At 35.2% G+C, this 12,527-nt stretch overlaps 2 protein-coding genes across 2 annotated transcripts in view; one reads left to right on the forward strand and one right to left on the reverse strand.

Annotated features, from left to right (window-relative positions):
• Positions 1–5,129, reverse strand: part of beag (IC cytokine homolog beag) — a 109,746-nt gene extending 104,617 nt beyond the window's left edge. Inside the window, exons 1-2 of the mRNA XM_090379778.1 lie at positions 5,027–5,129; positions 1,889–1,958 (exon numbers count right to left, since the gene is read on the reverse strand). Of these exons, the coding sequence (XP_090235904.1) occupies positions 1,889–1,958; positions 5,027–5,036 (80 nt within the window). The 5' untranslated portion in view covers positions 5,037–5,129. The remainder of the gene's footprint in view (positions 1–1,888; positions 1,959–5,026) is intronic.
• Positions 5,130–9,617: 4,488 nt separating this feature from the next.
• PAN3 (Poly(A) specific ribonuclease subunit PAN3) overlaps positions 9,618–12,527 on the forward strand; it is a 181,464-nt gene continuing 178,554 nt past the window's right edge. Inside the window, exon 1 of the mRNA XM_090372386.1 lies at positions 9,618–9,906. Coding sequence (XP_090228512.1) covers positions 9,720–9,906 — 187 coding nt within the window. The 5' untranslated portion in view covers positions 9,618–9,719. The remainder of the gene's footprint in view (positions 9,907–12,527) is intronic.

Consider the following 12,527-nt stretch of genomic DNA (forward strand, 5'->3'; position numbering starts at 1 on the left):
CCAGTCTGTAAAATTCATCTGTTTAAATGTTAAGGAGGGTGATGGAAGTGGGGAAACTGAACAGGAGTGTACTGAAATAGAAGGATGAACAGACCTGAGTATCTAGCACTTTTAGACAGATCCAGAAGAAGACAGATCTAACTGCTGATTTAAAATAGAATGAAATTTTGCACAAGATAGCTCATCTAGCAAATGCTTAATAGTTTTATTTTATTTGAGTGCAAGTGGAGTTCTGTCAATCTATATTTAACCACTGGTTATATAAATATAACCAGTCTGCTTGCTTAGGCTGTCTATATCAGATCACACTTTTGCTTAATAAATAGATGGGGTAATTTTAGAGGTAGGAAACCTTATGAACATGATTACATTGGTTCTATTTATAGATATCTTTAAGAAATCTTTTCTTATCTTTTGGGTTAAAAGAAAAGTGATGTAGCAAGTTAAAACAAAAAATTCATTCACAAAATTTGTTGTAAATTGTTCATATAAAATCATATACAGTAAACCCCCGCTATTCGCGATCGCTGATTTAATATAAAATGAAATCTAAAAAAATGTGAATTTTAAAGCGCCGTGAATATTTTCCGCCATAAAAAAAACATGGGCATGGCTAGAATTATCTTTCCCGGTCAAAACAGCGCTCAGTAGGTGACAAAATCGCTAGCGTGGATGTTTCTCGCTAATCCTTGTTCAGTATGTGTTATGCGCTTGTCATGGAAGGTTTTGTCGTTTGCTTTTAATTTATATGCTTATAAATTGAATAAATTTATCAATTTATAAATTGATATGCTTACAAAAATGACAAATCGACCATTTTGCAATGTAAAACAGACTTTTTCGAGTGTGTTAACGGAAAAAAGTGACTTTATTGTGGACAAGTTCTTTCTAACCCCTACAAAAATATGGCTACGAATAACAAGGGAAATGTGAAAAGATCAAAGGTGATGACATTAGCGAATAAAATTGAGTTACTAGACAATTTTTAATGGTGAAAGTGTCTCTTCAGTGGCAAAACATTTTAAAATCAATGAGTCAACGGTACGATCAATCAAGAAATCGGAAGAAAAAATCCGCCGTAGTGTCCGTGAAAACGCGCTAATTGCTTCAAAAATTTGCTCTGTAACTTGTGATGTTAAATTAGAAAAAATGGAAAAAGCTTTAAATCTTTGGATAGAAGACCGAACTCAAAATAAAATTTCTTTAAGTTCACTCTTCATTCGTGAAAAGGCAAAACTCCTTTATCAACACTTTAGCGAAACTCGTGATAACACTGGTGGGATAAGTTTTTTTTGCTAGCAAAGGCGCTGGTTTGAAAGATTTGTTTGAAATTTTTAATAAATATTACATTTAATATTAAGTTGTTTCTTATTTTCATTTTGATGCCATATGCTTGCATTTCACTGTGTACATAGTCATAATATGAAGGTACATATAATACTTAGACAAAATTTTAGACTAGTTTTTCTTATATATTTCATACTTTGGAGCGGAACCCTTTTATTACTATGGGAGCCATAACTCATTATTCGCGACATTTCTCTGGAACGTAACCCCCGCGAATAGCGGGGGTTTACTGTAATATAAAAATACTAGATTTTAACTGTGTTATGTTAATAGGTAGTATGTTATTTTACAAAAATATCCATGTATACTACCTAGCTATAGTTTTTGCATACTACTAGGTTACAAAATCAACACTTCACTAAGTCCTGATTCGATCTTTAGGGTGCTGCTAAAAAGATTACTTTTTCTTTTGTATTAACTTTCAAAAGTTAAATAATAAAAAAAATAAATAAACATATATATAAATAAATACTTATATATATATACATACATACATATAGTGTATAATACAGAAATGAAAAGTTATTTTCTTCAAACTTACATATCAACTTCATCTCTTCGCCCCTCCATTCCCGGTGGAGGAAGCGGATTAGAATATGGTTCATGGTCTCCTAAAATATATACAATTTCAGTATACAGAATTTTTATCATCATGAAAAATTGCAAATATTATATACAATACTTAGACATAAATAGTGTATCATTGAATCAGATACAGCAGAATAAATGAAATATAAAAGAAATATTTATCAATAAATTTGTGCTTTCCAAATAATAGCACATGTAGCATGTTGTTTTCAATCTGTTCTTGATAATCAAGAAAAAGCAACAGCACTGGATATATAAATACCCTCCATCAAGGGCATATCTCTATTTATAACAGCTCTACAACTTTTAATGTATGTACAAAGAGTTAGGTGAGTACTTAGACCTACTGAACTGCTGTAGAAATTAAATAATGTTTTTTTAATATACATGATTTGTTTATAGCAGGTAAATCTAAATAGTCTGGAAAGAAAAGTAGTTCATAATGTATACTCATACTTATTGATAAAGGAAGGTGAAAAGAGTGATTCTGCTGTTATAAAATAGACAACTGCTGTAAATGGCAGGTCATTTCAACAGTTTATAAAATTGTAAATAATATATCACACTAAGCTACAACAAAAACTTATATCTTTCAATTAAAAAACACGTTATTACAGAATATTTATTTCATTCGAATTTATCTAAATATTCATAATCTTGCAACAAAATAAATAATATTTTAAAAAAATTCTGTACCCACCATAACATTTTTGTGAAAGCGGGTACAGATTTTTTTAAAATTTGAAATTAAATTTTTTTTAGATTTCAAAATTCTCTTTCCTTAGCCTGTGATGTATTTAAAAAAAATTTTTTTTTTAAAGATGCTGTTACCTTGAATCTATAGTTTTTAAACAGAATTTCTATCCCTACAAACACTTTTATCTCTCATGGGTATAATTAAATATATATAGTTTTTATAATTTTACATATTCCATACTAATTTGACAACTGCAATTTCTTTTTCTAAAATAAATATGAAGAATTATTAGTTTATTCAGAAATGCCATTTATAAATTATGATATCATTAATTATACTATAAATGCAAACGTTATGGAGTAAAACACAATAAAATTGAAAATAATTTCACGCTGCAGTATTTATGCTTGACTATTTTTTTGGACTTATTGTTATGTTTATATCTAGCAGTTGTTCTTTCTGTAAAAAAATATGATTTTTCAAATTCAATTATTAATTGTAAGGTTAGCCCTTCATATGTTGTATACAAGTATAAATACACTCTTTTCAGTTAAAAAAAAAAAAAAAAAAAAAAAAATCCAGAAAATGATACTACTACAACCAGGAACTACTGCTTGGTTAGCTGTTTATCTGGATTTTTTTGCATGTCAAATATTTTGATCACAGCATGCCAGTTCACCTGATTAATCATATATTTATATTGGCAACATGATACAAAGAAGCAGAGCTTATAAAGCACTAAAAAAAAATCTACTTCATTTGCCAATTCCTTCCAATAATTTTGCCCAAGCCTTCCTTAAATTTATTCAAACTACTCACCCCCACAATGCTAAGCAGAAGTTTATTACAATTGATTACTCTTTGGATAAATGCAAATTTCTACATATCTATTCTGCTTAATTTTTCAACTTAAATTTATACCACCTTATGTGTTTCATCTGTGAAAGAGTAAAGACACAATGAACACTTAATTTACTTAATTCCCTTTAAAACCACATGCACTTCAATTAGGTCACCACAATGATGCCTAGTTTGCACAGATTACAATTTACACAATGCCAGTCTATCTTGGTAAGAATATCCTTTTGTGCCCCCCAACTTATCTTACTGCACATCTTTTTTTTTTTTTTTATGAAAATCCCAAACACGAAAGGTATCAAAACCTATAGTACTTAGTACCATGCATGGGTTGAAGGAGAAGTATGGGGGGAGGGGGTGCCGGAAACTTTGCTCTAGAGACTAAACATGGGTTTCACCACTTCAAGCCTCCAATAAGCAAAGTGGTGGTATTTCACCGGTTGATGAAAGTCATCTACCACCCACCTACTGCACATCTCTGCACCCTTTCCAACAGATCTATATCTTTTCTAAAATGAGGCTTCCAAACCTGTATACAGTATTCCAGATGTGGCCTTACCATTGCCTTATGCAACAGGATGATCATATCTTTGTCCCTGCTAGCAAAGTTTGTGTAAGTTATGTCTGTACAGGAGTTTTCACAAGACAATTTGTATATTATACTAACTGAAAAAACTAGTATAGCTCATAAGGATGCGGGACTTCTGCAATTATTTTGGCTGCATTATCCTAGAATAATTCTAGGCTGCATTTCATATGATTTTTATTTTTTCCTAGGCTGCATCTCATGATTTTTATTTTTGTATGGGCAGAAAATGCCGCAGAAATAAAATAAAAATCAGTCATATACTGGAAAAATTACAAGTCTTTTCCATTATGGAAAAGACTTGTAGGTTTTGTGGAAGGAATTTATTTCCCTTATCCCCCCAATTTGCATGCAGACCTGACACACTGTCAGTAATCAGAAAATGCTGAGCTAACTTAATGGCAATGGCAACAGTGCAATTGCACTGGGCTTCCACTTACAGAGGCCTAATGTTATGTAAAAAAATACTGTGAGTTCAGGTTCTAATAAAATTTACTACAAAAAAAAAAACCACTTTGGAATCGTTGAGGCAGGGTACACACAATTCACACCTCATGATTTTCTAATCAGCCAGTTATAATTATGTAATTTTTCTCTTATTGAGTGAAGTTGATTTTCTCTTATTATACTGTTACACAATTATATAAGCCCTTGTTGCCTCTTTTGGAGATTGCAATCGTGTTTCTATCACCCCCCCCCCAACCCCGTTTTTTTCGTTTTGATACTCAATCAAAACGAAAGAAACAAAACTGAGAAATTTTCTCCAAAATTATTTTTGGTTTATTGTTGTTTATATCTTCAGAACTGTTCTTTCTTTAAAATGCATTATACATTTCTAATATGGATCTATTTGGCACTTTCTTATATTATGTATTTCTAACCAGCTGTAGACCTTTACGTGATTGTAAAGGTCTGCAATGTTGACTAAAATGAAGAGATTTCATACTTACTCTCGGGCATTTTGTGATTTGTTTATATTATTACGATTCAGATTAATTATTAAGAACAAAATGTTCTTATATATATATATAACTTCTTTATGCAATTTATCCTACAATCAAAGAAAACAGAACAAGCCAAATGGTCGATCATCCACTCTAAAAGTATACATTCAATACTATAAACATGAAAACGAAATTAATCAATCGTACGAACACAAGGCGCACAAAGCCAGCCCATTGCCATTATGTCCAAAAGAGAATAATAGCACAAAATTTCTCGTTCTCTTCTGAAGACTGTAGATATTCTTGTTTTTTTCTTTTCTTTTTTTATTTAATTCTCGAACTTCCATTATATCTCCAGAAATTTAGGGGAATGGTATCCCTCAGTAGAGAATTAATGAACCACTGAATTGACATTGGTGAAGTATAAATTTGGGTTTTATCTTTCGATTTGGACTGTGCATGAAAACAAAGCCGTGGACAGAGCCAGTAGCCTGATTTTCCGGGAGTTAAAACCACACATCCCTCGCTAGAGAAAGACTAAATCAGCCACTTTATGAAAAAGTCCGATAAACTATCTGCCATTGAGACGGAAGTCAAATCGAAGCCTTTTCTACACGGAATGAAATGACAGTGATTGCAACTAACTGAGATAACCACATTTTAGAAAACAAAGTTAAAGAATAATTATTTGAATTTGTTAACACTGATGTTTTACGTGCGTACGCGTACCTGTGTGAGCGCGCATGTTTATATGTGTGTATATTTAAGCTTCAAAAAATAGGGCTATGAAGGGTCCCTGTATTCTGTCTAAAACTGCGTGTGCTCTTCGGTTGGCTGTCCGCTTGCTAGATTAAAAACCAGAGCGTTTCTGAGAAAAAAAAAAATCATGCAACCCTCATCATTTTTTCATCACCCGAATGAGGTTATTATTTTAATAACCTCGTGAACATTGGATATAATAATAATAATGACCAATGTGTCTGACGAAACAGTATAAGGACATTCAATACAGTGGATAAGCACAATGTATTATTATTATTATTGCTCTTATATTTTTTCTTCCTGATTGGGGATTCCACCTCGTGACGGGTATTGCTACCAAATACACAGGGTGGTTGTTGTTAGTCTGGTGTTACTGTTGGTCGAGGAACTCTGACTATCCTACATGTGTTGAGAATTGCGACTTTCTGGAGTTCCTTGTAGGTATTCGTTGGGAGACCTATTGCTGCGAGGCTGCCATGTAGGGTCTTTGGCACAATACTTGTGTTTGATACCATAATCGGGATGGTCGTTACTTGTTGCATATGCCACATCTCTTTGATCTCTTGTCAGGTTCGTGTACTTCCTGGTTTTCTCCCCATGGGTTTCTGAAGGTTGCCAGTGTTGGGAACCACTGTGTCAATCAGATAGGTAGACTTTTCCTTCTTGTAGTAGTAGTAGTAGTAGTAGTATTGGCATGTGATGCAAGAAAGCAAATGTATGAGCTTATGCAGCATCAGCCAAAAAAAAAAAAAAAAAAAATCACACCATTCCCTCCAAATGCCTGTCCAGTTCCTCCTTAAATTTATACAACCTATCAACTTCCACAACGACAGATGGAAGTTTGTTCCAGCAATTAACCACCCGCTGGCTAAAGGCAAATTTCCGCACATCTATTCTACATCTGTCCTTTCTTAATTTGAATTTATGCCCCCTTAGGTTTGTAATCTGAACAAGTGGAAGGATCCCATCAGAATTCAGCGTGCTGAACCCATTCAAGGCCTTATACACCGCAATCAGATCACCGCGCAGGTGCCTAGTCTCCAGCCACTGCAATTTGCGGAACTTAAGCCTCTCTTGATAAGAGGATCCCTTCATTCCCCTCACCAATCTTGTTGCCCTTCTCTGTACACGCTCAAGTAAATCTACATCCTTCCTAAAATGAGGCCTCCAGACCTCAAGGGTTACGTCCGGTCTGTTGTGCGCGATTTCCTATCCATTATTATGGTGCAGTCCCAGTACAGTTTGTGGGTTGGCGTCTCTAGTACTGCCTGGGGTTCGTACTTGCAGTAGGGTACGCTTTCTTCGATCAACTGGTATTTACTTGCTAGCTTCTGGTGTATTATCCTGGCTACTTGGTCGTGTCTATGATTGTACCCAGTCTGGGTGATAACCTTGCACCCCGCGGTGATGTGTTGGATCGTTTCTGAGGCCCGGCGGCATCGTCGACATGTGTCATCGGACACTCAGGGCTCCTTGGCGATGTATTTTCTATAGTTTCTGGTGTTGATTACCTAGTCTTGGATGGCGAGCATGAATTCTTCAGTCTCGGGGAAGAGGGTCCCTCTCGTGAGCCATGCATTGAAAGCAATTTTATCTATGTGATCTTGATGGAGATCATTGTAGTGTCTGCCATGAAGTGCCTTCTCTGCCCATCTTTCTAGCTTCGTTTGTACCTCCTGTCGGGCTATTATATTTTTTCTCCCTGATTGGGGGGATTCCCCTCCATGACGGGTACTGCTACCAAGTACACAGGGTGATTGTAATGTCTGGTGTTACTGTTGGCTGAGGAAATCTCTGACTATCCTATATGTGTTCAGGATTGCGACTTTCTGGAGTTCCTTGTAAGTGTTCTCTGGGAGACCTGTTGCTGCTGCTAGGTAGGTATTTGGCACTATACCGGTGGTTGACACGATTATCGGGACGGTCGATACTTCCTGCATATGCCACATCTCCGTGACCTCATGTCTCAGGTTCGTGTACTTCCTAATTTTTTCCTCATGGGTTTTCTGGACATTGCTAGTGTTGGGCACCGCTATGTCAATCAGGTAAGTAGCCTTTTCCATCTTGTCCACAAGGGTTATGTCCGATCTGTTGTGCGGGATGGTCTTATCCGTTATTATGGCGCGGTCCCAGTACAGTTTATGGGTTCGGGTCTCTAATACTGCCTGGGGTTCGTACTTGTAGTATGGTACACTTTCTTTGGTCAATTGTTATTCCTCCCTAGCTTCTGATGTATTATCCTGGCTACCTGGTTGTGTCTATGAGTGTACTCAGTCTGGATCACCTTGCACCCCGCTGTGATGTATTGGATCATTTCTGATTCCAGGTGGGATCATTAACATGTTTCATCTGACATTCCGGGCTCCTTTGCGATGTATGTGACATTCATTGGAAGCAATGTTATCGATGTGATCTTGATGGAGGTCATTGTTGTGTCTGCCCTGGAGTGTCTCCTTTGCCCCTCTTTCTAACTTCGTTTCTTGTCTTGGCGGGAGGGGGAGTTCCTAGCTTAGGTTGAGTGGGGTATACCACTTATCTATCTTCCTTATGGCCTGGTGCTGTGTTGCTCTCGAAGTAATCCTTCAGGCTAACTATCGCTGTTTTCTGTTGCTCTATCAGGTCTATCAAGCCCTTTCCTCCCTCTTTCCGAGCTATTGTTAGTCTCTCCACTGCTGACTTCAGGTGGTGTTGGCGGCTCTTGATCATCATTTTCCTTGTCTTTCGCATGATATCTTCTAGCTCGGTGTTAGTCCAATCTATGACCCCGAATGTGTGTATGTTAGTACTAGAGCTGCATAGGTTTTTATGGCTTTAACTGTGTTCCCTCCGTTCAATTATTATTATTATTATTAGCCATACGGTGCAAGGAAGCCTGAATCTTATGCTGCACCAGCAAAAAAAATTTCAGATAGAGAAAATCGCCAAGGAAGAGAAGAATGATGATATCCAGCTCAGGGCCCTGGGCATGCCAAGCCCATACTCACCAGATGTGAGCACCCATGCTTTATATCCATGCCAGCGGTTATTTTTTTGTACAACTCTAAATTGGTTGGGCAGCCCTAAAATTCAAATGTGCAATTCTAATATTAGTTTATTAATTTTAAGCAGTATAACTTTATAAAAATTATTGCAACGCATATATATCTATATATATATGCATAAATAATTTATATTTACAATAAATGGAACAGAAAATAACAATATAATTTTATTGTACCTTTCAATTTTCCTACTTGTACTTGCTTGTGCAGTTCTAATTTTTTCTTAAAATAACTCCTGACCCATGAAATGGCTGACAAGCCCTTGAAATGTCACAGTTCCTTTCGGTTCAACTGTTGTGTCAGTCGTGTCCAAATAGTAAAATAGAATCCAAATAATCTATGGATCAAAAATTGAGCTACGCTCAGAGCTAATACTGCTAAATTGATGAATTCTGCTGCAACAGATTGTTGTTAGTTGATGTTCAGGTGTTTATAGTGCAAAAAGTTTTTTTTTTTTTTTTCTGTTTGCTTGAAAATCCGAGTTGCCACAAAGAAAATCCACAAGCACGCATAAACAAAAAAAAAAAAAAAAGGGGGAAAAAAAGCGTACCAACGTAGATATAGGGCACAGATTTATTCTAGCTATTATCAGATAACATATTGTGAAAGAGTATAGTGACATTGAATACAGTGGATTGCCACGAAGCATTAGTTATATAATATGCTGTAATAATCCCACGATAATGTATCACATTTTAGTGAAATGTGTGATTCTGATCTGTGTTTGAGGATAGTTTTGCTCTTGTTTTTGGCTGCGCGCGCATCTACATTTGTTACCATCTACTATCGTTCTAAATACATTTTAACATTTTAATTCGAGTGAATGAAGACGCGTGACAAATTTTTCATTATATTTGCCCCTAGAGGCCATAGAATCAGTTAGCAGACAGTACTTTATGTTACGGAACATGAATGGTGCCTCAGGTGGGCCGAAAAAGGGTGCAATTTGTAGATATTTTGCAAGCAGTGGAACATGTTTTTATGGGAACGAATGTCAGTTTCTTCACACTAATCCATCCTCTAGTAGCACAACCAATGAACTTAATCTACGCGATGCTCAAACAACTGTTAAACCTACAGAAGGTAAGCTTTGCACGCCAGTGCACTAATAGCAGTTATTGCACTTGAAGTATACCTCCTTTAAGTTTTATCTCATCCCATACAAGTACAACGTGAGAGTTGTGTACAACAAGAATGTTTACTTCCGAAACATATGCTGTTTTAATTATGTAACTAGTTAAAAACATCGCATTCATTTCACAGTGCAGTGTGTTGTATTTTTGTCTAAACTTCACACTTTGAGCCTCGCACCATTTAATGATATACCTGATAGCTATGTTTTATATTTACTCCCATTATTTGCATATAATAAAGTAATGGAGTTTAATGACACTATTGTCATCGTTGCACGCCTACTGAAGCTTAAACACGAAAAACAAAACATCAGTTATATGACAGTTGTATTTTTGTATAAACTTCACACTGCTTTGAGCCTCGCATCATTTAATGATATACCTGATAGCTGTGTTTTATATTTACTCCCATTATTTGCATATAATAAAGTAATGGAGTTTGATGACACTATTGTCATCGTTGCACGCCTGCTGAAGCCTAAACACGAAAAACAAAACATCAGTTATATGACAGTTGTAAAGTGAGACTATTCAGAGTAATATTTTGAACTCTTTTTAGCGAACTGTGCAACGTTGTGCCAATTAATACTCTTAAATAACTAATGTTAGGCGCAATAATGATAAATTCAACCAATACTTAATTGTAAGCAGCCACCATTGCTACTACTGGTGGGATATTAAATCATGCAGATAGACCTTAAAAGGTCCAGAGGGTTTAAATCATTTTAGACACGTTTTTAAAGTTGAAATAAAGAAGAAATTACAAATAAATATTCTGTTTTTATAGTGTAATTAATAGATGCACGTTATATGAAGCCATATACATAAGTGGAAGAGAAAACATTACAGTGTACACAAGGTATGCTAATGGAAAAGACAGAACAGCAAACTACATAATATGATTGATGGCAAAAGGACTTTTACTGTTGCATTATCTGTCAATATTCCTTTTGAACCTATCTAATAAATATTCAACACTTATTTGTTTGGTTCAGGAGGGATGCAGTTATGGATACTCATTGTTAGGTGATTTAAGAAAGCTTTCTAGATGCAGCTACAATTTAATTATTGTTTGCAACCAGGTCAACTATTGCTTAATCTCAAGTAAATATAAGATGAACATTAACTAGCAAACCTTCATAATATGAGATTTATGCGGGGGGGGGGGGGAGGTATAAAACTTAATTTGCCATTGCTATGTATAAGATGATGCTGTCTTACAAGTACAGTTTCTTATTGTTTGATCATAATCCTATCTTAAGTGTATTAGATCCTCTGGAATTAATTTTGAATAAAGTAAACAGTGATTGTGGATTAATTTTATGGAATTAATTTTTATATCTTGGGCTACAGCAAGGTAAAACTTGAGTCTAGTTCTTCATATCAGTTTGCCATTTTTTTTTTGTGGTGACCCGAACACAAAAGGCATAAGAACCTATAGTTTTCAGTACCATGCATAGTTGAAGGTTCAGAAGACATAACTTACTTATTAACATTGTTATTTTTGATAGTATAGTGATTTTGCCACTTGTCATATTTTGGAGATGTCTGGATGTGAAACCCATTGTAGAATGAAGAAATTCTTAAAGGGCTGTAGTTAGCTGATCTCAGGCCAAGGAGGTGGGGTTCCCCCACGAGTGCAAAAAGATTGTTTTTTTCCCTGTTTTTTTAGGCTTGTACTGGCCAATTTGCATGTTGTACACATGCAAATTGGCCAGTACACAGACCTGTACATAGGATAATATGACCTCAGATACTTATGTTGACATGAATTTTTTAGATAGTATTTTTCATGAAATACTTGTAAAAGGAGATTTTTCAAAGATTACAAGTAGAAGGTATAAATAAGGAATGGGAAAGATTAGTTTAATTAGTCTGGAACTGAGTGAATGTTGAGTCATGTTTGGGCTGGTCTGGAATAAGGTGGAATTTTAGTTGCCGATTCAGAAAAACAATGCCCATAGAAATATCTGCAAAAGAGGCAAGTAGCAGAAACTGAACATTGGTTGATAAAGAGTGGAGAGCATCTGTAAGAGATTGCCCATTAATCCAATTGTCCTCTTTATATTGTCTAAAGTTTAAGTGGGTTTTTGAGTTTTGTATATACATTCAATAACTGTTCAGAGAAAATAAACACTGAGAATGAAAGAGACAACAGTTTTTTGTGTTTGTGAAACACTAATAAAAAAACAAAGCTTATGTTTGTGATGTGCATATACCAAGATAGGTTAAAAGGCAGGGTTATCTATAGTAAAGATATGCTTACTGTTTAACTGAACACAATATAATGGCATAGGGGAAGAATGAACAGAGTCTGATATTTCGGTCATATATTAAACTAATAGTTCCATCTAATAGTATATCAAGAAAGGTTTTATCAGAAATTAAAATGGAAACAATCCAATCAGAAATACAACACCTGTGAAATATTAGCATGGAGCCAGAAATGATCAGAATCCATTATTTACATAAACATTGGATTCCATTCCTCAGAAGTAGTAGAGGACAGGCAAGAAGTAATAAGAACCAGGTGGAAGAAACTATTTTCAAGTAGTCGTCAATTGCTCTTCC

The sequence above is a fragment of the Mastigoproctus giganteus genome, chromosome 1 (genome assembly GCF_048544385.1).
Source record: "Mastigoproctus giganteus isolate SK-2022 chromosome 1, ASM4854438v1, whole genome shotgun sequence".
Taxonomy (NCBI): Eukaryota; Metazoa; Arthropoda; class Arachnida; order Uropygi; family Thelyphonidae; genus Mastigoproctus; species Mastigoproctus giganteus.